This window comes from Raphanus sativus, chromosome 4 (assembly GCF_000801105.2).
Source record: "Raphanus sativus cultivar WK10039 chromosome 4, ASM80110v3, whole genome shotgun sequence".
Classification (NCBI taxonomy): Eukaryota; Viridiplantae; Streptophyta; class Magnoliopsida; order Brassicales; family Brassicaceae; genus Raphanus; species Raphanus sativus.
The window spans coordinates 44,929,634-44,954,329 of record NC_079514.1 but is presented as its reverse complement, the minus strand read 5'-3'; the positions used below and the strand labels follow the sequence as shown (position 1 = coordinate 44,954,329).

Here is a 24,696-nt window from a genome sequence, read left to right as displayed (position 1 = left end):
AAATCTATTAAATTCAATAAATACAAATATTGAGAATAAAGTAAAATAGTTATGATTTTTATGAATTGTTAATATAGCAAAAATATATAATTTCTATAAAAATAGTAAAATTTGTAATAAAATAGTGAAATTTATAATTAAAAGAAACTGAAAATAAATTAAAACTTAAAATATACTTTTATGATTTCGTTTATTTGTTACATGCGCGTAGGGCGAATCCGAACATTTAAAAACAAGTTTTAATTAAAATATTACATTGACCCATAAAGTATACAAAATTCTGTTTCTTGGTATATTTTTTTCAGGCTTTTTTTGGTAAGATGACCAAATCCCATAATAATTTAATAACTACAAACAGTTGTTGATTATTTATAAGAGTAACAAAAAAAAATCAAAACTCTTTTGTTGTCAAAACTTTATTTGTCGTTGTATAATTTTAAATGTAGCTAACTTAATTGGTTCCAAATTTCATCAAAACATCATTCTTAGAAATATGTTACCCTAGAATAAGAAAAATTAATTTTTCACTATTCATATAAATTTTCAAATTTAAAATTCAAACTTTCATATCTTTTTCCTTACACTATTTGATAAACATACTAATAACTATCTTACTAATCACTACCAACCTTCGAAACCTCAGTTTATAAACATGAAAACGCAATAACAGTAATATTTGTTCCAATAATTACAAAGATAAGATATGCAAATAACAAGACATATGAATTAGTTGGTCATTTTGTATTTAACCTACTTAAACTGTGTAACCTCCAAATTTCATTTACACACTCATAGATAACATAGGAATACAAAATTTAAAAAAAAACAAACAACAAAATCCCATATAAAAAACGAAACACGTATCGATAACGTATCCGGCCCCGCGCTTGCGCGGGGGCTATGCCTCTAGTATATTCAAGTGATTCAGTTCTATCAAGAAATTAGGATACTTTTAAATATTACAGATAAAAAATAATAGAGTAACCTAGTTTTTGGGCAGTTCGATTTATAAATAATATTTTTAGACTATTTGATAACTTTAAAACTAAATATAATTAATATTTTTAGATATATAAAATGTGTTTGAGATATTCGGATACCCATTTGATTCTTGGTTTGATTTTAGTTTTTCTATTTTAGAGATGTAAGAACCATTCAGATATTTTGTTAAATTGATTCGGTTCTGTTTCTGTTAGACTTTGATTCTCGATTTATATCCTGAAGCTTAATTATATATATATATATATATATATATATATATATATATGTATTTTATATTTGATAAATAATTGATTTAGACTTATTTTTAATTATGGAGTGTATAAACAAAATATTAAGACTGATATCATTTTTTAAATAATAAATATACTTATTTATCTATATATTTATTTATTTTGAATTTTGTTAGTTTAATATTTTAATAAATAAATAAATATTTAAAATTCAAAATAAAAAATTTAAAATAGTTTAAAAGGAATTTTCAAATTTCACAATAATTATCTATTTATTTTAAATAATATAAGGTTGTAACCAATTTTAGACACCAGTTGGATCCAATTTTGTGATTCTACCTTAATAATATTGATTTTTACACCCATTTCAAAATATGGATTTAATTATTTTTGTCAGAAATTTTAATTAAAAATTAAAATATATACATGCTTTATATATTATTTTTTTCAGTGTGGGTACGTTCTCTTGGCCACATATAAAAATACAAAGGTATATAAACATTGACTTATTTTTTATATTAAATTCTGTTTTCCCTTTTATTTCTAAGCTGGAAATACATAAGCAGAGAAAGAGAATTATGTACAAACACTAATATCTCATCCGCCATCAGTTTGTTATTTGAATTCTGGATACCTCGCTTCACGGCAATCTTTGCAATCAAACTTTTCTCCCAGGGCTTAAGTATAGCGTTGCCAATTCTTAGTGATTCCTGTTCCTACCTGTAAAGTGCATATTTCAAGTCAAAAATTTTGGCACACGAAACAGAACCCTCCGAGAAAAATGTAAGTAGGAATTAGAAAGCATCTTACCAAGAGCAAAATGGCAAGGGAGAGTTTTATAGGAAGAAGCCTGAAATGTGTTTTTTAACCGGGAATCGTATGAGGTAGTAAGTCAGCGCTCACCGGAATCACACCAGTACCCCACCACTCGTGAAAACGTGAGCCTAAGCTGTTTAATAGACTGTTAAACTCAGATTCTTCTTCTGTCATACTCTCCTTGCGAATCGGGTTCTTGACAATCGGATCTTTGATTTCCGGAGGTGCGTTTAGACTACTTGGCATTTTGTTGCTTTAATGCCAGCTGAAGATACATCTGGAACAAAAAAAAAGAGTTTCTTCAGGTCTGGCAATTTGATTAGAGATCGCAGAAGGAGTCACACCCATGATAAACCACCATCACGCTTCCTGCTCTCCATATCACCCTTCCACCAGTTCGACGCTGCTCAGGAATCAGTTTGACGCTGCTCATTAAGCTGATCAAAAAGCATCAGTACATATAATAAAGTCCAAGTTTCAAAGCAAGAACACTTATACTTATTAGCTGGAAATACATAAGCAGAGAAAAAGAATTATGGAGAATAAAAGGTGTGACAGGACCCTCCACAGAAGTCTTTTCTCCAGGGTCAAATAAACAGACAACAGGGTTAATGTTTGGCTTCCTTAAAATATCTGAGACAAATAAGGTACTCATTACTAATGATTCATCAGCATATCAATTTGGGAAGACAAAGAAACTATTTTCTGTAAAGACATTGCAGAAACATAAAAAGCTTAAACTTTGAGCTCTTTAAAGATGGGTGAAGATAACCGTTCACTGAGAATAAAACAGAGTAATTGAAACGAAATCGGAATAAGTACGATACGAACCCAATACGCAAGAAGAAACCCAGACAGTGGAAGCAAGAACAAAACCATACAATGAAAGAAATTGGGATCTTAGCAAAATCAAGTGTTGGGGTTTCCAAAATAAAACTCAATTCGGGCAAAGAAGTATATACCTAGTCATTGGCTTCTTATTGACATCAATCTTCTCCTTCATCTCGATTGATTCGCCTCCTCTCCTAGCCCGAAAATCAGCAGCGACCATGACAACTCAGAAGAAAAAAGCGGGTGTGGTTGTTCCTTCCGCAGGCTTCACAATCTGTACAGCTTCTTACTAAACTCATCAAAATGAAACCCAGAAAAAAAAACTAAAATCAACAACACATATTGCTTATCGGATGAACACAAAAGAATCGCATCAAAGAAATAAAACTCACATATGATGTTCGGGAGATCAGTGGAGGATAGAATAGAAAAATCATCAAGCATATTTTTGCCAATCGTAGGAATGGAAGTTTCAAAGCATTTGTATCAAGCTTCATCTGTATAATCTTCGAAAAACCACGGTTGAAAGTGGTACAAAATCAAACTAAATAGATGTCGTTTAGTATTATTAGGGATTTCAGGTAATATGTCGTTCAGTATTATTAGGGATTTAGGGTATATTCGATTACTTTGAATGTATTACGAAAATAAAAAGAATTACATAGCTATCACATATGTGTTTCTGTTTGAATAAAAAAAATTACAAAAATACTGATTTTAATTAAAAACATAGCTTAAAAATAATACAGTGGCAAAAAATGGTAAATATTGTTGAAACAGGAGGGCACCTAAAAAAAGGGCCTTCTGTTTTAATAGTATTGATTAAAAAGTTGTATCACAATTTTTTCTAGTTAAATTACAAAGAGAATATAAGCATATTCGATGCTCACAATTTCAGAAATTTTTTACCAACTAAAAAAATTAATTTACTATAAGGCCTTAAAAAAATGTTTGCCCCAGGGCCCTTGTACATATTAAGACGGCCCTAATTTACCCTCTCATCCTAAGTCTTTTTCAAGCAACTTTAACTCGAAATCCAAATGATAAACTAGTGTGTTTATTTTATCTATTAGTAGCTAGTAGTATTATCTATATAATATGAACATTGTGGAATCTTTAACTAAAATCCATGTATTCGTAACTACCACGTTTTCAAAATTTCTCAAAATGATAAAAAGTAATACTTCCTCTGTTCCTAAATATAAGATGTTTAGAATAATTTTTTTGTTTCAATATGTAAGATGTTCTCATATTTCTAGGTAACTTTAACTTTATCAAAAACTGTGTAACTAATCAAATTTAATAGTTCTATTTTATAGTTGGTAAGATAGTTTTTAATTTATAACTTTAATAATAGTTTTTAGATAAAAAATGATTTTCTTAATAAACGTGTTTTATCTAAAACATCTTATATTTAGGAACGGAGGGAGTATAATTTATATATTTTTGACTTCTAACCCTAATGTTCCATATGACGAGACAAATTAACGTTTGGTAAGGACTCCTGTCTATGAGTGAGTCTCGGATCTTCGCATTTCGGGTGTAGACGAAATTGCCTATTTTCAGCAGCTCTCTCCAGAAGTTTAGACAACACTTCCATAACCATAATGAAAAGATATGGAGAGATAGAGTCTTCTTGCCTTAGCCCTTTTTTGCCCCTGAAAAAACCAGCCAGTTCTCCATTAAATGCAACCGAGAATCTAGGCGTTGATATACACTCACGTATCCAGGTTCTGAATAGAGGAAGAAACCCCTGCGCTTCAAGAACCTTAAGAACAAAGTCCCAAGTGACCGTATCAAATGCCTTTCGTATATCAACCTTGAGCATGGAGCTTCTTTGACAAGTAGCCTTTTGATAATCCCTTATAAGCTCTGTGGACAGCAAAACATTTTCACCCAAGCTTCTACCTTTTAAGAATGCAGCTTGATTCGGACTGATGCATTCTAGCAGAACCCGCTTTAACTTCTTTGATATTATCTTTGTGATGATCTTATACATTAGGTTACAGCAGCTGATAGGTCGGAATTCCCCATTCTACAGCCTTCAGGAACTTTAGGTATGAGTGCGATGATGGTGTTGTTATAATCTTTAGGTATGAGTCCGTCCTCAAGCTACTTCTCTGCTCAAACTCCTCTTGCAATCAACAATATATCTCCTATGGAGGGAGAGAAATGCAAGAATTTTTACCTCATCAGTCTCAACCCCGGAAGTCCTTCGCGCCTCCCTAGACAGACTCATCAGAGATCGTTTGCTCTCCATCCCGGCTACGTCATCCTCAACTCACTCTCTTCTGCAATTTTATTTCTCTTGTACCAGACCTCCTTGAGGTTCTTTTCTGTTTCTGTTCTTGTCTGTTCTTGTTTCTGTTCTTGTTTTAAGGGTTGTTGTGGTTTCTAGTTTGCTGTAATAAGTTGCTGCTGCAATATTGTAATTTTTTTAAAAAAAAATTGTATAAATCTTAACATTTTACCAAAAAAAAAAATTTAGCGTTTGGTATTCATATCTCTTATGCTTTTGAAATAAGTTTGATATTTTTGGTTTTAATGTGAATTTTTAGTTGGAACAAATTTTATAAACCAAGACAGGGAGTGATTGGTTTGGTTGTACCTAGAGAAAATTTAATATAGGATTTAGGTTGTAGAATTTTTTGATTTAACTTTAAGTGATGTAGATTTAAAATTTATTGCTACAGCAATATATTTCCTACAGCAAAAAAATAGAGCTTTAGAAAATAAGGTAGTTACAGTCATTTTCTCTACATTTTTGATGTAGCTTTAAAAACCAATATAAAACATAATTGGTGATTTTAGAGGTTGTAGGTAAAAATTAAAGTTAAAACCACCTCCTACAACCCAACAAATCACATTCAAAGCTTTTGTATTGTTTTGTTTTTCCTTCTTTTTAAGTGAACGAACTACTAGCATCTATCTTATTAAAGCCGAAGTACAATTTCGGTGTGTTTGGATACTTGGATAAGAGTTTTTTAAAAAATGGTGTGTTTGGAAACATGGATTGTAGTCTTTTAAAAAAAATTAATTTTGTTTGGAAACAAAGATAGTAGTATTAAACAGAAAAATTAATAGGATTAAGTCATTAAGTCCATTATAAAAGAATGTTGTCAATATATATAATAAAAATACAATACAAAGCCCAATTTGAAATACCAACTCAAATTATGGTTTTTTATATTTCATATTAAGTTTTTAAAATATAATATATGTAATTATTTATATGATGTTTAATATACCAATTTAAAAGTATCATTCTTGATGTTTAATATACGTTAAATATAAAAATAATTAATATATAAGTATATAAATCTATTTTTAGATAAATTCAGGTACACGAATACTTTGGTTCGGATCCGATTCGGTTATTTAACTAACAAAATTTTGAATAATTCGAATATTTAATCAATTTATGTTCAGGTTTGATACTATATTTACGGATTGTTATCAGTTCTGTTCCTCAGATTCATTTTGCCAAACCCTAATAGTTACATGAAAAACAAATATCATCATATTTTTTAAAATATACATCCGCGGAGATGCAGAGATCCAAGTCTATAATCATTTATTTTAACAACAAGCCAAATAAATATGTTGATTGAAGAGCGAATAAAACAAACTAGAGAAATACATAGTTTATCAGAGACATTCTATGTGTCAAATTTATTATAAAGAAAATTTTATTAAAATAAATAAATTCAATAATTACAAACAAATAATATATTTTATAAAAGTGAAAAATAATATCCGCGCTTTCGAAGCGCGAGTCAAAATCTAGTATAATTTTATAACCAAATCAAATTAAAATGATCCAAACTAAACCGAAGCAAACTAATTCACTAAACCGATGCGAGTTTGAGTGTGATTGGTTGGAATTTTATCAAACCCAAATTAACCAAACAAAACCAAACCAAAAGTTAAACAGCAATGTCAATTCTTAGATATGAATTTTTTCAATAAAAAGTCGCGCGAACGAACGATGTCCTGGTTTGGAAAAAAATGATTTTTGTATTTTAATTTTTAGTACATCACACAGATAGGTCAAATGGTCGATAGGAATGTTTTAATTGGTTAGCTGTTAAGGAGGGTCTAGATAGCTCTAGACCGACTTGGGTTGTTAGAGAGAATATACGGTAGAGATAAGTATAGAGAAGATTGAGTTAGATTACGATAAGCTCTAAGTATGTTTGGAGTTATCTCTCTAGTCTGTTGTATATATACATGATGTAAAGGTTCAACGTAAATAACAAGTTATCTTTCTAGTATCTCTCGGATTGACATAGTATCAGAGCCATCAAGGCAAGATCTGTGATTTTTTTTTTCTGTTTCTGAGAGAATTAAGAGAACATGAGTGGAGAAAAGTCAGCAATTGTAAAGTCGAGCGTGGAAGCCGAAGGTAGGATGTCTCCCTACTACCTTGCTCCGTCCGACAACCCTGGAACGGCAATATCTCCGGTTGTGTTGACCGGCGACAACTATGCTGAGTGGGCATCTGAGTTGGAGAATGCCTTGCAAGCCAAGCGAAAGCTTAGTTTTATCAATGGAAAGTTGAAGCTTCCTTGTGACAAAGACAAACCAGATGAGGCAGAGATGTGGAGAACAGTAAATTCAATGATCGTTGGATGGATCAGGGCGTCAATATCTCCAGCCATTCGATCGACGGTACCTTTCTCATCCGATGCTTGTAAGATGTGGTCTGAGTTGAGGAAGAGGTTCTCGGTGGGTAGTGCAGTCCGAGTTCATCAACTCAAAGCTGAGTTAGCTTCTTGTAAACAAGATGGATTGAGTGTCATGGAGTATTTCGGGAAGCTGTCTCAGAAGTGGGAAGAGTTGATGAGTTGCAAACCGATACCGTCTTGTAAGTGTGAAGCGTCAGATGTGTATGCGAGAGAGTATGAAGAGGAGAAAGTCCATCAATTTCTCATGGGGCTGGATGAGGCTCGTTATGGTAACGTGTGTACTACGCTTATTGGAATAGAGACATTGCCTGATCTTAATACGGTCTATCAACGAGTTGTGAGAGAAGAGAAGAGGATAAGTGCTTCACGTGTTGAGCCTAAAGAGACACCAGTTGGATTTACAGCTAAGGTTGATCATCGTGGTGGAGAAGATTCAACGATGACGATGGCAGCTGTTGCTAGGAACCGAAGTTCGGTTGTGTGTAGCCATTGCGGAAGGACAGGGCATGAGAAGAAGGAGTGTTGGCAGTTGATCGGCTTCCCTGAGTGGTTTACTGAGCGGAGTCAAGCAGGAGCCAGAGGAGGCAGAGGCAGAGGACGAGGTAACCGTCCTAATGGTCCTCCTAGAGCAAATGCAGTGCAGGCTTCTACGGCATCTGCTAATGCAAGCAATCAAACTGGTGGAGTGCCGACGTTAACTCAAGAGCAGTGGGCGTCGTTAACTAGCTTCCTGGAGAGACAGAAGACTGCTCCCATACCAGATAGGCTGAATGGTACGGTTCAGACGGGTGAAGTAATTATTGATACGGGTGCTTCACACCATATCACAGGAGACATTACTTTACTGTCTGATGTCACGAGTATTATTCCATGTCATGTGGGCTTTGCTGATGGTAGTCATGTGATGGCTACTAAGAGTGGTAGTTTGAAATTATCAGCAAAGTTGACATTGTTGAATGTGCTATATTTCTCGAACTTGAACTGTACCTTACTGTCTGTTGCGAAATTACTTCGACAGACAGGTTGTCTTGCGATGTTTACTGATACATTGTGTATTTTGCAGGACCGTTTTACGAGGACTCTGATTGGAGCCGGTGAAGTCAGGAATGGTGTCTATGTTTATCGGGATGTAACGGTTGCAAGAGGTCATAGAGTTAAAGCTTCTGAGGATCAGAGTTTGTGGCATCGGAGACTGGGGCATCCTGCTTATGGTGTTTTGAATATGTTGCCTTTTATTTCTGGTGTTAAAGATGTTTCGAATAAGTTTAGTGGATGTGAGATTTGTTTCCAATCTAAACAAACAAGAGAGGTGTTTCCTGCAAGTTCTAATAAAAGTTTGGTTTTGTTTGATTTAATCCATATCGATCTCTGGGGTCCATATCGTGTGTCTTCTTCATGTGGTGCTGTGTATTTCCTTACAATTGTGGATGACTTCTCTAGGGCCGTCTGGATTTATTTGCTTCTGGAGAAGAGTGAAGTCAAGACAGTTTTGCCTAACTTCATCTCCTTGATATTTCGGCAGTTTGGCAAGATGGTGAAGTCGGTTAGGAGTGATAACGGGAATGAGTTCATGTGTTTGACGAGATACTTTGAAGAGAAAGGGATTGTTCATCAGACGTCTTGCGTTAATACACCTCAGCAGAATGGAAGAGTAGAGAGGAAGCATCGTCACATTTTGAATATTGCGAGGTCTCTGTTATTTCAAGCCAATCTACCGGTGAAGTTTTGGGGAGAGAGTGTGTTAGCAGCTGCCCATTTGATAAACAGAACACCTACGAAGATTCTTCAAGGCAAAACACCATATGAGTGCTTGTATGGGAAGAGTCATGCGTATGAAGAGATTAAGACATTCGGCTGCTTGTGCTTTGTACACAAGACACAGAGAGATAAAGATAAATTTGGGCCACGGAGTAGGAGATGTGTTTTTGTTGGTTATCCATTCGGCAAGAAAGGATGGAAGGTGTATGATCTTGAGACTGAAGAGTTCTTGGTCTCACGTGATGTAGTGTTTGACGAGTCGAAGTTTCCGTATACTGAGAAAGTGAAGAAACGAGTGACAGTTCCTGTTCCGGTGGGAATTGATGATTGTGAAGATCTTCCCTTGCTTGAGTCAAACGCAAAGAGGGGGAGTGAGGTTCAAAGAGATGAACAGGAACAGAGGAATACAGAGACTGATGCGGTGGTAGAAGAAGTAGACTCGGGAGCTACTGCAGTTGATGATCTGCAGGTTGCAGATACAGAGACTGAGATGTTGGGAAGAGGACAGAGAAAAACGGCACCACCAGTGAGAATGAAGGACTATGTTCTTTATAATGCACGAAGTACGCCTGATAAACATAGCACCGTCTCGACAACTGGTCTACAAGCAGAGTCCTCTACAACCGGTTCAGGTAAAATAAACTCTGTATATCCCATTACTGATTATGTGTAGGGATGTCAACTGGACACTCTGTCCATGGACGTCCATGTCCAAATTAATATGGACTAATATGGACATGCCCAAATCCGTCCAAAATATTTTGTTGTCCAACTGGACAACGTCCAAATACGCCCAAAAACCAATGGACAAGACCAGATGGACATGTGCCGTCCAAATTATTAAAATGTCTAGGGTTTTTAATTGGAGAAAAATCATTTTTTTTCATTTGGCCGTCACTCTTATCTCTCGATCTCAATCTCTCTCGATATCGAGCTCAAACATGTAGTTTTAATCTAAGTATCTGTTGTTATATATAAAATTTAGAATCTGTATATTTTTTTACATCAAGTGGGCAAACTGGACTCCATGGACAGTCCAACTGGACATGGTCCTATTTGGACATGGACTATTTGGACATGGTTCTATTTGGACATGGACTATTTGGACATGGACCTATTTGGACATCAAGACCAAAAACGCCCAAAAAAAAGCTCATCTGGACATGTCCACTTCCATTCGGACAGCCCAATTGACATCCCTAATTATGTGAGTGATGCTCAGTTTTCAGATCATCATCAAGCCTTCCTAGCAGCCTGTGAGCGCGGGTTTGATACCGAGAAACTATAAAGAAGCATTTAAAGATGGTAGATGGAGGAAGGCAGTGAAAGTAGAGGTTGATGCACTGGAACTAAGCAGGACGTGGGATGTGGTTGACTTACCTGAGGGTAAGAAGGCAATAGGAAGCAAGTGGGTCTTTACCATTAAATATAACGCTGATGGGACGATCGAGAGGTACAAAGCTAGACTTGTTTGTTGTGGTAACCATCAGACGGAGGGAGAAGACTACGAGGAGACCTTTGCGCCAGTGGCGAAAATGGATACAGTGAGGACACTACTGGAGGTTGCAGCAGCAAAGCAATGGGAGGTTCACCAGATGGACGTACACAATGCTTTTCTGCACGGTGAGTTAGAGGAAGAAGTGTACATGCGCTTGCCACCAGGGTTCCAATCTGATGCTCCAGGCAAAGTGTGTAGACTGAGGAAATCTTTATATGGTTTGAAGCAAGCCCCACGGTGCTGGTTTGAGAAGTTGACAAAAGCCCTCACGAGTTTTGGGTTTGTGCAATCATACGAAGATTACTCGCTATTTATTTATGTTAAAGACAAGAAGAGTGTGCGTGTTTTGATCTATGTAGACGATTTGATAGTCGCTGGTGATGATCTGGAGATGATAGTGAAGTTTAAAAAGTACTTGAGTGAGTGCTTTCATATGAAGGATCTAGGGAAAGCTAAGTATTTTCTTGGAATAGAGATTGCAAGAGGACCTTTGGGAATGTTTCTATCTCAAAGAAAATACGCCTTAGACATTGTAGAAGAGTTGGAAATGCTTGGGAGTAAACCTGTTGCTACACCTATGGAAGTTAATCATAATCTACTGAAGGATGAGAGTCCCCTGCTAGTGAATCCTGTCAAGTTTCGGAGAGTAGTTGGGAAGCTTGTGTATTTGACCATTACGCATCCTGACTTGTGCTACTCTGTTCACGTTCTGTCACAGGTTATGCATGAGCCTCGTGAAGCACATTGGGATGCGGCTATGAGAATTCTCAAGTACTTGAAGGGGAGTCCGGATCAAGGAATCATGCTGCGAGCCGACAGCGACCTGCAGGTTCGTGCGTATTGTGACTCGGACTGGAATTCTTGTCCTCGCACTAGACGATCGCTCTCTGCGTATCTTGTACTGTTGGGAAACTCACCGGTGGCCTGGAGAACGAAGAAACAGGATACAGTGTCACACTCGTCGGCAGAAGCGGAGTATAGAGCAATGTCTGATGCTTTGAAGGAGTTAATGTGGCTTAAGCGATTGCTAGTTGACTTGGGAGTTCAGCATCCGACGCCTATGGAGTTGTTTTGTGATAGCAAATCTGCAATTTATATTGCAAAGAATCCGGTGTTCCACGAGCGAACGAAACATATAGAGTCTGACTGTCATGCGGTTAGAGATGTAGTGAAGGCGAAGCTCATCTCCACAGTCCATGTTCGTACAAATGAGCAGTTAGCAGACATCATGACAAAAGGCTTTGGGGGGCTCGGCATTTCGATACTTGTTATTCAAGTTTGGAGTATGTAATTTACACTCTCCAACTTGAGGGGGAGTGTTAAGGAGGGTCTAGATAGCTCTAGACCGACTTGGGTTGTTAGAGAGAATATACGGTAGAGATAAGTATAGAGAAGATTGAGTTAGATTACGATAAGCTCTAAGTATGTTTGGAGTTATCTCTCTAGTCTGTTGTATATATACATGATGTAAAGGTTCAACGTAAATAACAAGTTATCTTTCTAGTATCTGTCGGATCAACATTAGCAAAAATGAATCACGCGGATTGATGATGTCATGAAATACTAGCCGTCGATAGTACTTTAATACCGGCCACCAGCGGCGTGAAGAAGCCACACAGATTCCGCCCAGGAACGGTGGCATTGAGAGAGATCAGGAAGTTCCAGAAGAGCACTGAGCTTCTGATCCGCAAGCTTCCTTTCCAGCGTCTCGTTCGTGAGATCGCTCAGGATTTCAAGACGGATCTAAGGTTCCAGAGCAGCGCCGTCGCGGCTCTACAGGAGGCAGCCGAGGCTTACCTTGTTGGGTTGTTTGAAGACACCAATCTTTGTGCAATCCATGCGAAGAGAGTCACTATCATGCCTAAGGATATACAGCTCGCTAGGAGAATCCGTGGTGAAAGAGCTTGAATAGTTATGCCAATCTGCTTCTGAGCTTTAATTATGGAGTTTGTTTATGTTTAGTCTTTGTTAAAAGAGTCCTGAAGGTGTTTGACGAAATATCCCAGCGAGTAAATCTCTTGTTTAATAAAAAGCTTATTTGACTATTATCACACAGCCGTTTCTCCTTGTTGATCGAAACTATGTAATCTCACAAACACTGGAACAGTTAGATATATTTATATCTTACAAACATTGGAACAGCCGTTTTTGGAGAACCGAGTCTTTGTTCCTTGTTCTTGTTGGTGATGAGAAGTTGGCACTGAAACTGCTGATGAACTGTCTTCTACTATTAGACCAAAAAAAAAACTGACTTCTACTAGCTTCCTCCGCTGTGGAGTGGAATTGATCTTTGAACAACATAATTGAAATTATGTTTCTTATTTTATTTTTGTTTCTGTAGAGTCCAATCCGTTACAACTAACTTGTTGAAAAACGGCACCTACACATACTTTGATTAGGGTTTGGGATTGGATCATCAGTAAACCGGCATCGGTTTCAGACTCTAGTAATGACAGCGCCGTCATCTAGTATTAAAATTTTACCGTTTTTGAACAAACAGAATCAAAATAAAGATTTTCTTATTTTATGACCGTTACAGAATCCAATCCATTCACTAATTTGTTTGTCTATATATACATAACTAGATGATAACCCGCGCCATGCGCGGAATGAGTTTTTTAAAATATGTTGTATTGAAATATTACAATTAGAATGCATCTTGTTATCAAGATTTTTTTTACATTTGATTTGGGGTGGACATTCGGATACCATTTAGTTCAGTTTGGTTTGGTTCGTTCCAATTATGTTTCGATTTTTTGTGAGTTTGATCCGGTTCGGATCTGCGGGTTCGGTTTGGATTTGAACTCAGATAACTCATTTTATTTAAAAAAAAATTGTATATACTTTAAATTTCTCAAAATATAAAAATAAAAAATTATTTATAACATATAAATGTGTATAATGCAAGCTAAAATACTTAAACTTAACATAAAATTTGGTTAGCTTGGACATTCGGATACCATTTAGTTCAGTTTGGTTTGGTTCGGTCCAGTTATGTTTCGATTTTTTGTGAGTTTGATCCGGTTCGGATCTGCGGGTTCGGTTTGGATTTGAACTCAGATAACTCATTTTATTTTTTAAAAAAAATTGTATATACTTTATATTTCTCAAAATATAAAAATAAAAAATTATTTATAACATATAAATGTGTATAATGCAAGCTAAAATACTTAAACTTAACATAAAATTTGGTTAGCTTCAATATTCGGATAAGAAATCAATAAATATTTGAAGTATTGGTATTTTAAATATCATTTAACTATTTTAATCATGTATTTTTAACTATTTGTAAATATTTTCAAGTATTTTGGACAACTTAATAACATTTTATATATTTTTATATTCTTTTAGATATTAAATTCTAAAAATAATTAATATATTTAAGTGTATAAATCTGGTTTCGATATATTCGATATTCAAAATATTTCGTTTCGGATCAGGTTCTGTTCTAAAAAATATCATCTTAATAACATCTTACAATTTTTGGTAGTTTATAGACGTTTTAAAAAATTCAAAATATAACATATATGAAAAATCTATTTTTTTAAATATGTTTAAGTGATTTTTTATAATATTAATTAAAATAAAATGTAGAGGATACAAATTTTTTTATCAAATATTTTTGATTTGTAATCATTAATTATCATATATACGTTAATCATATTAGGTAATTTCGTAGCTTTTATTTAAGGAAATAAACTTACGTAGCTTTAATTTAAGGAAAGAATTTAAGACTACTAATTAATATGATAATTAGTTTAATAAAAAGTATAATATATATGTATATGGACCAACATATTTTTCTAAGGATTTCTGAGAATCATCATAGTGATGACAAGTGGGTACAAAACATGTTATAATGTTCCAGGATTAATATATAGGGGATACTGAGAGAGAGCTACCAGAGTCCATCGATCACTTTGCTTTGTCCACACGCAACACAAAACAAAGAAAAATAGCTCTCGCAAAACACAATCTGATTCTGATTCTGTTTGTTCTCGAAAGAAAGAGAAGAATGGTGAAGAAAGGTACAAAGAGAAAGCCTACGATTGAGAGGATCGCGAAACGTGAATCTGCGGCGACGACTTTCACGAAACGAACCTACGGTCTCCATAGCAAAATCGCACAGCTCTGTCTTCTCACTGACGCACAGATCGCCGTATTGGCGACACCTCCTTCTGCTAACTCCAACGTAAGCTTCTTCTCCTTCGGTCATTCTTCGGTTGATTCCATCGTCAACGCTTTTCTCACGGGAGAGCGTCCTGTACGAGAAGAAAGAGATGATAAGGAGGACCTTGGGATCTGTTTTGCAAGAAAAGAATTAGGGTTACCTCAGTGGTGGGAGGACAACGCTCTTCTCAAATCCAAGAATCTCCAAGAATTGAACCGTGCCGTCAACTCAATGTCTAGGTTGTTGTCAAAAATAAAAGAGTTGCGTGCTGATGACGCTGCTGACGAGCAAGAGCAACCTCCTCCTCCTCTGAAGAAGATGAAGAAAACAGAACCCACAGTGGAACAAACCCTAGGTCTCCACAAAACCCTAGATTGCAACAACAATGTTATGACAGAGGAGGAGGAGCTTGATCACATCATGTCTACCTGTGAAAGCTTTTGTCTTCCCCGCAACAACAACAAGATGACAGAGCCCGTGGATCAACCACTCATCTTCCCATCTGATATTTGTGTTCCAGACAGCAACGACTTTTCAACTGAAGAGATGAGTTTAGCTTACGAGATAGAAGATATCAATCAACTCATTGATTTTGACTTGGACACCACTTCACTATTCCTTGACGATTGGCTTTTGGAGTCTGGTGATGGATTTGTGGAGACTACCACTACTACTACTCAAGAGAGTAATAGTTACTATGTAGCTTGTGATTATGATGCCTCTGCTTTGAATGAAGACACCGACTTCTCTGATTATCTCACTCAGTTTCTGCAGTCTTGAAGAGGAGTGAGTATATTAGTTATTCTCTTAGTAACTTCTCCAAGTCTACTTACTTTGTTTCTTATGTCTATATCTTATTCATGTAACAATCTCTCTGATCAATTTTCCATCTCAGGGAATTGATCATACTCAAACCCTTCAGTTTTTCATTAATGGTATAGATTGAGTTCTGTGTTATGCTTTTTGCAGTGCATACGTTCTTCTAATCCACAAAATATTTTCTAACTCCTTAGTATCTTTAGATTCAAACTTGGAGCATCTAATCAGTCACACCCAAATTTAAAATGTATACGCAACCAAGCGAGATAAAACATCAGTCATATGAATGAACAAAGTCCAACTCATAAGTAACGAAAGCTCCTAAATAACCAAACTTATAGCTTTTTTTTATAAAAGTCAAAGTCTTCCACTTAAATAGTCATACAATAGAGAGCCTTCCACTACTTAACAGAGGAACAATTAACAGAGGAACAATGATAGATCTCAAAAACTTAAAGAACGAGTTAATACAATTTTTCTCGGCATATCCATTCTAAACCCATGAATCCTCTTAAATACAAACTAAGAATACTAGTGGATCGTTCCACAATCCTAAGAACTAGTAAACATAATAATAAATGGAGATATGGAGATCAAAATCATACACTTACGGAAACACTAAACAGCAACTAGAAAATTAAGAAATACCTTCTATCTTCTTAGCCAAGTCTCCGGTTTGGTTCGGTTATCTTGATCAAACCATTTGGTTCGCATCAAACATCAAACAAATGTCGCCCAAAAGGGTCTTCCTTTCACTTTCCTCTCCTTTCTCTTCGACTCCACTAGATACTTTGCTGGCGAGTTCCACTCCACAATCTTTTCTCTTCTCGCTCGCCCAAAAATATAGAAATCACTCTCGGTATATATGTTCTCTCATCTGTTGGTTATATTGCATCACTCCGAAGGTTCTTTAGAGGGACATGCTGCTCCTTAACTGTCTTCTCCATAGTAGTGATGATGACTGTGATCCGTTTTCAGGTTTCTTAACTCCATCACTACGTCCTGTTCCATCAAACATCGACTTGGCTATTACAATGATACATAAAATCCTTTTTTTTTGTCCTGTGGTGGGTCATCAAATTTTTAAAAACTTCATTTCACCATCATAGCCTCTTTTTATATTCTCCTTGCTTTTTTCTTACATGTTGGATTATTTGTGAACATATAGGAAGCTAAAACAAGTAGATACTTTTAGCATCTCTTTCATTTGACTTAATATTTTGTCGTCACCTGAAATGCAGAGTAAGTTCCATGAATGCTGAAGGCAACAATGCAGTTTCTGCATTAGTGATTCAATTAATATAGATAGAAGACTGAGTACATTATCATTAGGTATCGAGAGAGTATTTATACAGAGGTGTACATAGGGAAAACACAAGTATTAACTATTACAAAGAGAACCTCAGAGTATAACATATTTCCTTAACAATTAACCTATATCTAGCATTGGAGCTAGAATTCCCAAGCTCAGCGTTAATGCGCAATGTGTATCATCTTGAGGAGATTGAGTATTTTTGGGATGTACCAATCTGAAATCCTCATCTGCTAAGAAACAACGTTTGATTCTTCTCAAGTACATCAATTCTCATTAAGCAGCTTCTAGTAATACGTACAGTCTACCTGAAACCATTCTGCAATAAAACCCAAGTCTTGTGAAATTCAAACTGTGTCATGGTTACTTTTGGTATGGGACTTTTCGTGTTTGATGCTGCCAAAGAAGAGACCTTGCAACAGCCAAAAAAATCTGATATGGGCAATTCTCCTTATGCTGTGTTAAAGACAAAAAAAGCTATCAAACTTTGTTTCTTATGAATCCTCTTGTTGTTTGCTTTCTTCTTATTGGACTTGAGTTTGTACATATATATATTGTGGTGTTTTGATCAATGTTTCAGGTTTCTTGTTAATCAGATTATTTGTAGGTTATCAGATCAGATTTTTTTTTTTGACAACAGGTTATCAGATCAGATGAAATCAAAGATATGACCAGGATGGGCTAGTGATGGGCATTCAGATTTTTGGTTTGTTACGGTTTGGGTTATTCGGTTTTCATATTATTCGAGTTGGGGTGGTTAGGAACCAAATGTTTTCGGATCAGAATGGTTCGGGTAATATTGGGTTCAATTCAGTTTTCTTTTTATAAAATCCAAAGCGGAGTCGAATTAGCGATAGTCGAGTTTTTTGGGTTTAAAACCAAAAACTCAAAAAATTAAGGAAAACCCGTAAAAACAAAAAGTATCGGTAATTCTGATAATCTAGAATTTTTGTTTATAAATTATATTTTATGTAAAAAATAAAATAATCACTATTTTATTATAATAAAATATTCAGGTACTTGTTCGGTTTCGGTTTTTTGGTTTGAAAAAATAGAAACCATTCGCATTTTTGTAAATTTTGGTTCAATTTTGATTTCTTGGTTAGATTTGTTTTTTTTTTTTTGGTTTTTGGACAATATGCCCAGGATGGCAGAGTGAAAGAGCTGCATCAAAAACAAGTAGGCAAGTCGCACCATAAATTCATAATTAGGTAGATCAATTATCTTGGAGTGAACAATAATAACAAAGTCTGCAAATAGACATGGACAGCAATGAAGCTTGTTTTATGAATAGACAGATAATAGTTGTGTTAAGTATTACTGTATTTGTTCTCTAACCTAACTTTTTCTTGTAAGAATAAAACAGCCAATCAGAAAACTACATGACAACTTGTGGACTAACACAAGAAGAGATGCAATTTCTTTAGGCACAGACTAAAAAATATTCCTGATTTAGGTGTTTGTTTATTTGTTTCGATACTCCAAAGAGAATCTCCACCTAACCCTTAAATCTATTTGTTTTCTGTTTAAATAAAGGCAAAAACATGATTAATTTCTTGTAATCAAATCTGGATCCCCTCCTAGTCTTCTTGCTCATTAGCTCTTCCTAACTATCTTCCATTCTATCTCTTTTTTTTTTCTTTTGACATAAAAGAATCAGGACTATATCTTGGGGCCATGTCGGATTATGCCAAAGACGCATGGCGGAAATATCTGATTCAGCTCCAAGCTCACCCTTTACGAACCAAGGTCCTCACTTTTTGATTATTCGATGATCATCATTTCGTTATGGTTTTCTTCGTTATAATTTTTTTTTGTCTTTTTGAGCTCTTTTTAACTCTTTGTATGTTTGTTTCTGTGGGTCAGGCGATCACTGCTGGAGTTTTGGCAGGTTGCAGTGATGCCATAGCTCAGAAGATCTCTGGAGTTAAAAAGATTCAGTTCCGTAGATTGCTTCTCCTTATGGTTCGTTCCTTTGCTCTCTTCTCCTCCTATCATTTCAACACCTTTTTCTTGTTTCCGAAAGTGATGATGATCATCTCTGTGTAGTTGTATGGGTTATGTTATGGTGGGCCATTTGCTCACTACTTCCACAAATTGATGGATGCTCTTTTCAAAGGCAAGAAGGACAAGACTACTGTAGCCAAAAAGGTTTTTCTTTATTTCTTTCGCTTTCAAATGTTTTGTTCTTTTTTAGTTACCAAACAAGCCTCCTCTTTTACAATGCATTAATAAATGGTGTGGTAACATACCTTCCTTTGGATGAATCTGATCATATGTGCAGCAAATTTATGTAAATGTTACTCTTGAACGCTTCTTCCTTAGTTGATATTGAGATATATGTGGATATCCTGAAACCTTTTTTGCTGCATTATGAAGTTGAATGTGCTTGGAACTCTGAATTAGAGCTAGAAAGTCACCTCTTTTATTTAGAAACTTACTTGTATTTTGGAACGAGTATTTTTAAGTAACAAGAAAACTGTGTTGGAGCAGGTTTTGTTGGAACAAGTTACATCCTCTCCTTGGAACAACTTTCTTTTTATGTCTTACTATGGTTTAGTAGTTGAAGGTACAACTCACAATTCAATCCCTTTTTGTTTCTCTCTTTAGTGGGAGTAAAATCTTTGCAACGTTTTTTTTTACAGGGAGGCCATGGAAGCTAGTGAAGCACAAAGTTGGGAAAGACTTCTCTACCATACAGTTAACAGCCTGGAAGGTAAAAGAAAACATAATAACTTTTATATTTCAGTTACAAAACGTGAAAACATATAACACTTATGTTGCATTTTTTGACATTGTTGTTCAATTTGGTGGTGTTCTGATCTTGTTTGTGAAATTTATTGTATGTAACACAAAGTTCTGGCCTATTGTGGGATGGATTAATTATCAGTATGTACCTCTGCAATTCCGCGTCTTGTTCGGCAGCTTCATCGCCTCCTGCTGGTATAAGCAAATCTATAGTCTTTCTTTCAGGTTTTGCTATCAAAAATTTTCATGCAAAAAAGATTTGTTGTAACATCTTTTTCTTCCGCATATACATCCAGGAGCATTTTCTTGAACCTGAAAGCCCGATCTGCAGTGATCAAGAACGCATAGAGACCTGAATCTGGAAGAATCCTTTTCCCGAATTGCAGAAAAGCTCAAAGGACTGTATCTTATGTACAATCTGCAATTCCTTTTTTTTTCCAGAAACAATTCTCTAGCCCTCTAAGAATACAACAAGAGAAGAAGCCACACTCGTTGATTGCGTAAAGTAAAGACTCTGTTTTCGTCGATTAAATGTCAAGAGAAAGTAACAACTAAATATGATGTTAACAACTAGTAGTAGTAAGAAAAAGGAGACGTGAATTAATAACCTTGACCTCGCTAGCCAACTGGTGAAAATACATTTTTTTTTTGAACACAAACTTTCTTTCGTTAAATCAACTTGAAGAACTACAATAACCAGAGGGAATTAGACATCCTCTTGGAAAATAAACATAAGCTACAACAGCAATTAAGATTAAACATGATAAGTCTTCATCAGAAGATGACAGCGAATTCAAGCCAAAGCTTAGATGCGTCGAGGAAGCATGTACGACAAAGCCATACAGCTGGGATTTAATCATCTTATATTGTGACGTTGAAAGCCAACTCTCACCAACGAGAAGAACCGAAGTAGTCTTCTCGTTTGCACCTTCAAATCCCGTACAGACCGCTGCGCAAGGTGACAAACCGGTGAGTAAGTTGAAGCAAACTCTCGGTAAAATAACCGAGGAATCATCTCCTTTCACAGAAAAGAGGCATGGTAATAAGATTCTCTTCTTTGTAGAAGAGGATAATAGTACCGGTAGAAAAGTCGGTGAAACCACCGAACAATTCATCCTATAAGATTGATATAGCAATACGCGCATAACATAGATCCCAAGGAACCCCTTAGAAATCTTTAAACTAGCCAAACTAATCAAACCAGTGGGTATTGATTGACTAAGCAAATGACCGCTTTCTTCTTTAGTGGTATTGAGCCAGACCCACAAACAATTGAAATTTGGCCCATTAACAACCAGCCTGGCTGGAGAAACCCTAGATCCGGGATGGGAGGCGGAGCTGGAACGGAGAGTGCGTGCGGAAACGTGAAGGAACACTTCATCGGTGGCGCAAGATGGAGGAGAGAAGGCTGTGATGATTGGAGTGTTGGGGGTTGAGCAACCACCGAGAAGAGAAACGGAACCCCGTTTATAACTCGAAGATGATGCACCGCGGTGGCCTGAGATGCTCTTTATGGCTGAGTTTTGAGCTTTATCCTGCTCAGATCCGGAACATCCCACGGAGGACCTCTCAGATCTGGAGCGCATGTGAAGACCGGGCTCAGAGTAGGGAAAGAGGTGAAAGGTGAACCGTGTACAACTTTTCCGAGAGACCCCGGTTAACGATGCAGTTCCAGTGGTCTTGAAAACCGGAGCAGAGACCACGAAGATCTTCTCCAGTTTCGACGACACCAGATCCAGAGAAACTGATTGAGTAAGTGCGAAGCAAGAAACAAGACGAGAGCTTTGACTTGGAGCGAGAAAACCCATGAGAAAGATGTAGCAAGTCTCCCGACGCCAGCGACCAGAGGCCTTATCGGCGTCAAGAAGCAGCGACGGCGACGTTGTCTCGATTATTGAACCAGAGAGAAAAACTAACAGATTAATTTAGCAATCAGAATTACATTTTTGTGGTGAAAATACAATTAGATCATCAAAACTAATGAAAATGCTTTACGTTGGTGAGCTTTAAGGATTTGTAGTTTAGGACAACTCTCGAGCATGAGTGGAAGAAGATTCCACCCTCTTAGGGTATATAGCTCCAAAGAGACCAGCTGATGGAAGATAATCAATACTATTAATTCTTCAATATGTCCAATTGATATGTGTTAGGTCCAATTTAAAAAAAAGTCAAACATATATCAATATTATTAATTTAGCAAACGTTGTTATTGTTCAGTTTTTACTCCACTTTATCTCCATAATTATAGGAACCCACTTCTTTGTCAATCTTTATATATGGCGACGGTTACTTTTGAAAATAATTATTACTACTTCTCGATTTAACTCAAACTCCAATGCTTAATATCCTTTATCATTAATTATTAATTATTTGTTACATTACTACATATACATATACCTATACGACTCATAACTGAAATGTATGAACTCCACATGTAAATATTTAATATTTTAAAAGTTAAAAGTACATTTTATTTTAGATAATCAAATCTAATTAAATATATATATATATATATCTATTATATTAATTCTTCTGTATGACCAATTAATAAAAGGTTGGGTCTAACTTAAAAAATAACTGCATAAAATATAATATAATTATATCTAGAGCATTGTTAACTGTTCGTAACTTCCCTCAGCATATGAAACCATAATTTGAGCTTCGAATATTGTTAACCGTTCGTAACTTCCCTATGTTCCTGTTTTTATGTTCAAATAAAAAAACAAATAATTTGAACTGAATATTGACAAAAAAACCAAGCCTTACCATATGATACATGTACATACTTACAAAACTTATATATTCTATTAAATTCATATCATACAGAATATGATTATACAAACACACAAACATAAAAATTATGTTTCTTTAAAAATAAAATTAAAACTAAAACTAAACAACTAAAATTAAAATTAAAAATTATGATCATGATCCGATATTCTACAGATTTTAGTTTAACGGGTTTTAAATAGATTTCTACATTTGGACCCGCCCTTTTATATTTTTTAGTTTTATATTCTTTTAGAAATTTAATTTTTATATTTATATGTTTTAGTCATATTTGTGTTTTTCATTGTATAACATTTCTCTTAAATAATTAATAGGAGGTTTTAATCATTGTATTAAAATAGTTTGACCATACATATATCAATATGTTATGTTTCTATTTTAATAGTATTGACTAGATTCAGATTCGTCTTTAAAAGAGCTGGTATATTTTTTGTTTTACATATTTTAGAAATTTAATTTTATATTTATGTTTTTAATCATATTTATATTTTTCTTTGTATAATATTCCTTTTAAATAATTAATAAGAAGTTTTAATAATTATCGTAAAATAATTTGACCACACATATATCAATAGGTCATATTCCTGTTTTAGTATATTGATATTATATAATGAAAAAAAAAACGTAAATAAAAAAATAAATATAAAAATTAAATTTATAAAAAAATGTAAAACAAAAAATATACCCGCCCTTCTAAGGGCGGGTCAAAATCTAGTACCTACTTGAAACTTGATCTGTTCATGAAAAAGCATTAATACCAAGAACAATATTAGAGTGATTTTTTTTTAAATCTTAAATTTTACCTGAAGGAGTGGTAAAAATAGGGGGAGTTTGATTAAAGTTAGAGATTCTAGAATGTTCTCGTTCTCTATAAAAGAAACGTTGATTATGTTAGCCCCCACGATCTACAGAGCATTAATCAGACAAGACTTAATCTGATTGAATCCATAGATGTTCAAGTACTTCAAAAAAGGGGTATTTATTCACATTGTTTTCACCGGCAAAAAACACACTGAAATCAATGCGAAACTTATTTTCAAGGATTGAACCAAAAATCGTATAAAAGGATATTAAACAAATAGAAAACGTTTAAATAAAGTTACCAAATCTTAAATTGAAACAACATACAGAAAACCCAACATCCAAAAACTTTGCACTACACCAAGACGACTGTTCCTACACTTCATCAAACTCACCTGAAAAGAAAGGAGATGTGAATATTCAGACAAATACTCATTTAGAAAATTTCTAGGAGTCCCGAAATCAATCACCAACAATCATCAAACAACATAAAACAAATATCCAACTAGAAGATACAGTAAACCAATAACAAACAACAACAAAAAACGAGGATAAAACTGAAGGTGCCAATTCGGTTTTTGGCAAATAAAGAAGAGTAGAAGATTTCTTTGTTCTAATAAAAAAAGGTATAAAAATAAATAAATAGAAAAGGTATGGTATTGAAATACACCAATGAATTCTACGTGAGTGTTCTTTCTCATGTTAAGAAATACGGATATTCTGATTCTGATCCAAATTCTTTCAACTGTATTTCCAGTCTAACTTTCCACTCCATACATGGTGCCAGCATATATCCACAAGAGAAGAAAGTCTTTCAAGTGCTGTGATAATCTCTGTGCCAGATGTGCATTTAGGTGTTGGAATTTCCAAGTCACCCTATTATTCGTTTTCTTTCTAAATGAGACAGTCCTAACCTAAGCCCACCTATAAACGACAATACGTGTTCTCGAGTAAAAAGTAAAAACCTTAATTTAGTATTAAGAAAAAAATTCCGGAAAAAGAAAAGAAAAATAAAAACAAAAGAGGCTTTGATTTGAATTGTCGCTTTGTCAGCTTTCACTGAAAACCTTCTGAATAACAATAATGGTTAATGATTATATATCAACAATTCCGTAATTACTCTTCAAAACGGGGTAAATTTCAAAACCCAAAATAAATATTGTGACGTTAATGTCAAAAGTGACAAAAATGTGGGGACTAGTTTACGAGTTTTTATATAATAAAAAAGGAGA

General features: G+C 35.0%; 3 protein-coding genes and 1 long non-coding RNA gene across 7 annotated transcripts; 2 read left to right on the top strand and 2 right to left on the bottom strand.

Annotated features, from left to right (window-relative positions):
* Positions 1–1,728: 1,728 nt before the first annotated feature.
* LOC130511530 (uncharacterized) lies at positions 1,729–3,696 on the bottom strand. 4 transcript variants are annotated; one of them, XR_008945004.1, is made up of 5 exons: positions 3,272–3,696; positions 3,011–3,168; positions 2,393–2,681; positions 2,043–2,325; positions 1,729–1,952 (listed from the first exon to the last, which is right to left on the bottom strand). It is a non-coding gene; the product is annotated as an uncharacterized LOC130511530 (long non-coding RNA). The 4 variants fall into 4 exon arrangements; XR_008945005.1 differs by having other exon boundaries at positions 2,393–2,485; positions 3,272–3,692; XR_008945002.1 differs by having other exon boundaries at positions 2,043–2,681.
* Positions 3,697–4,338: 642 nt separating this feature from the next.
* Positions 4,339–4,878, bottom strand: LOC108837966 (uncharacterized). Its single transcript, XM_018610955.2, has one exon. It carries the CDS (start codon positions 4,876–4,878, stop codon positions 4,339–4,341), a length of 540 nt encoding a protein of 179 aa, XP_018466457.2.
* A 9,773-nt stretch (positions 4,879–14,651) lies between these two features.
* On the top strand, positions 14,652–15,950 carry LOC108854944 (agamous-like MADS-box protein AGL97). The gene has a single exon (XM_018628621.2). It carries the CDS (start codon positions 14,839–14,841, stop codon positions 15,772–15,774), a length of 936 nt encoding a protein of 311 aa, XP_018484123.1. The 5' UTR covers positions 14,652–14,838; the 3' UTR covers positions 15,775–15,950.
* Positions 15,951–18,509: 2,559 nt separating this feature from the next.
* On the top strand, positions 18,510–20,429 carry LOC108854945 (peroxisomal membrane protein PMP22). Its single transcript, XM_018628622.2, has 7 exons — positions 18,510–18,874; positions 18,992–19,090; positions 19,175–19,276; positions 19,619–19,694; positions 19,771–19,841; positions 19,983–20,068; positions 20,170–20,429. The coding sequence occupies exons 1-7, from the start codon at positions 18,803–18,805 to the stop codon at positions 20,219–20,221; spliced, it is 558 nt and encodes a 185-aa protein (XP_018484124.1). The 5' UTR covers positions 18,510–18,802; the 3' UTR covers positions 20,222–20,429.
* The last annotated feature ends 4,267 nt before the right edge of the window (positions 20,430–24,696 follow it).

What these genes read in the sequence shown, in the direction of transcription:
- LOC108837966 (XM_018610955.2), bottom strand. Translation starts at nt 4,878, where the DNA reads ATGTATAAGATCATCACAAAGATAATATCAAAGAAGTTAAAGCGGGTT.
- LOC108854944 (XM_018628621.2), top strand. Translation starts at nt 14,839, where the DNA reads ATGGTGAAGAAAGGTACAAAGAGAAAGCCTACGATTGAGAGGATCGCG.
- LOC108854945 (XM_018628622.2), top strand. Translation starts at nt 18,803, where the DNA reads ATGTCGGATTATGCCAAAGACGCATGGCGGAAATATCTGATTCAGCTC. An exon ending in GTAGATTGCTTCTCCTTATG is followed by an intron (nt 19,091 to 19,174) that starts GTTCGTTCCTTT and finishes ATCTCTGTGTAG; the next exon opens with TTGTATGGGTTATGTTATGG. An exon ending in CTATGGTTTAGTAGTTGAAG is followed by an intron (nt 19,695 to 19,770) that starts GTACAACTCACA and finishes TTTTTTTTACAG; the next exon opens with GGAGGCCATGGAAGCTAGTG.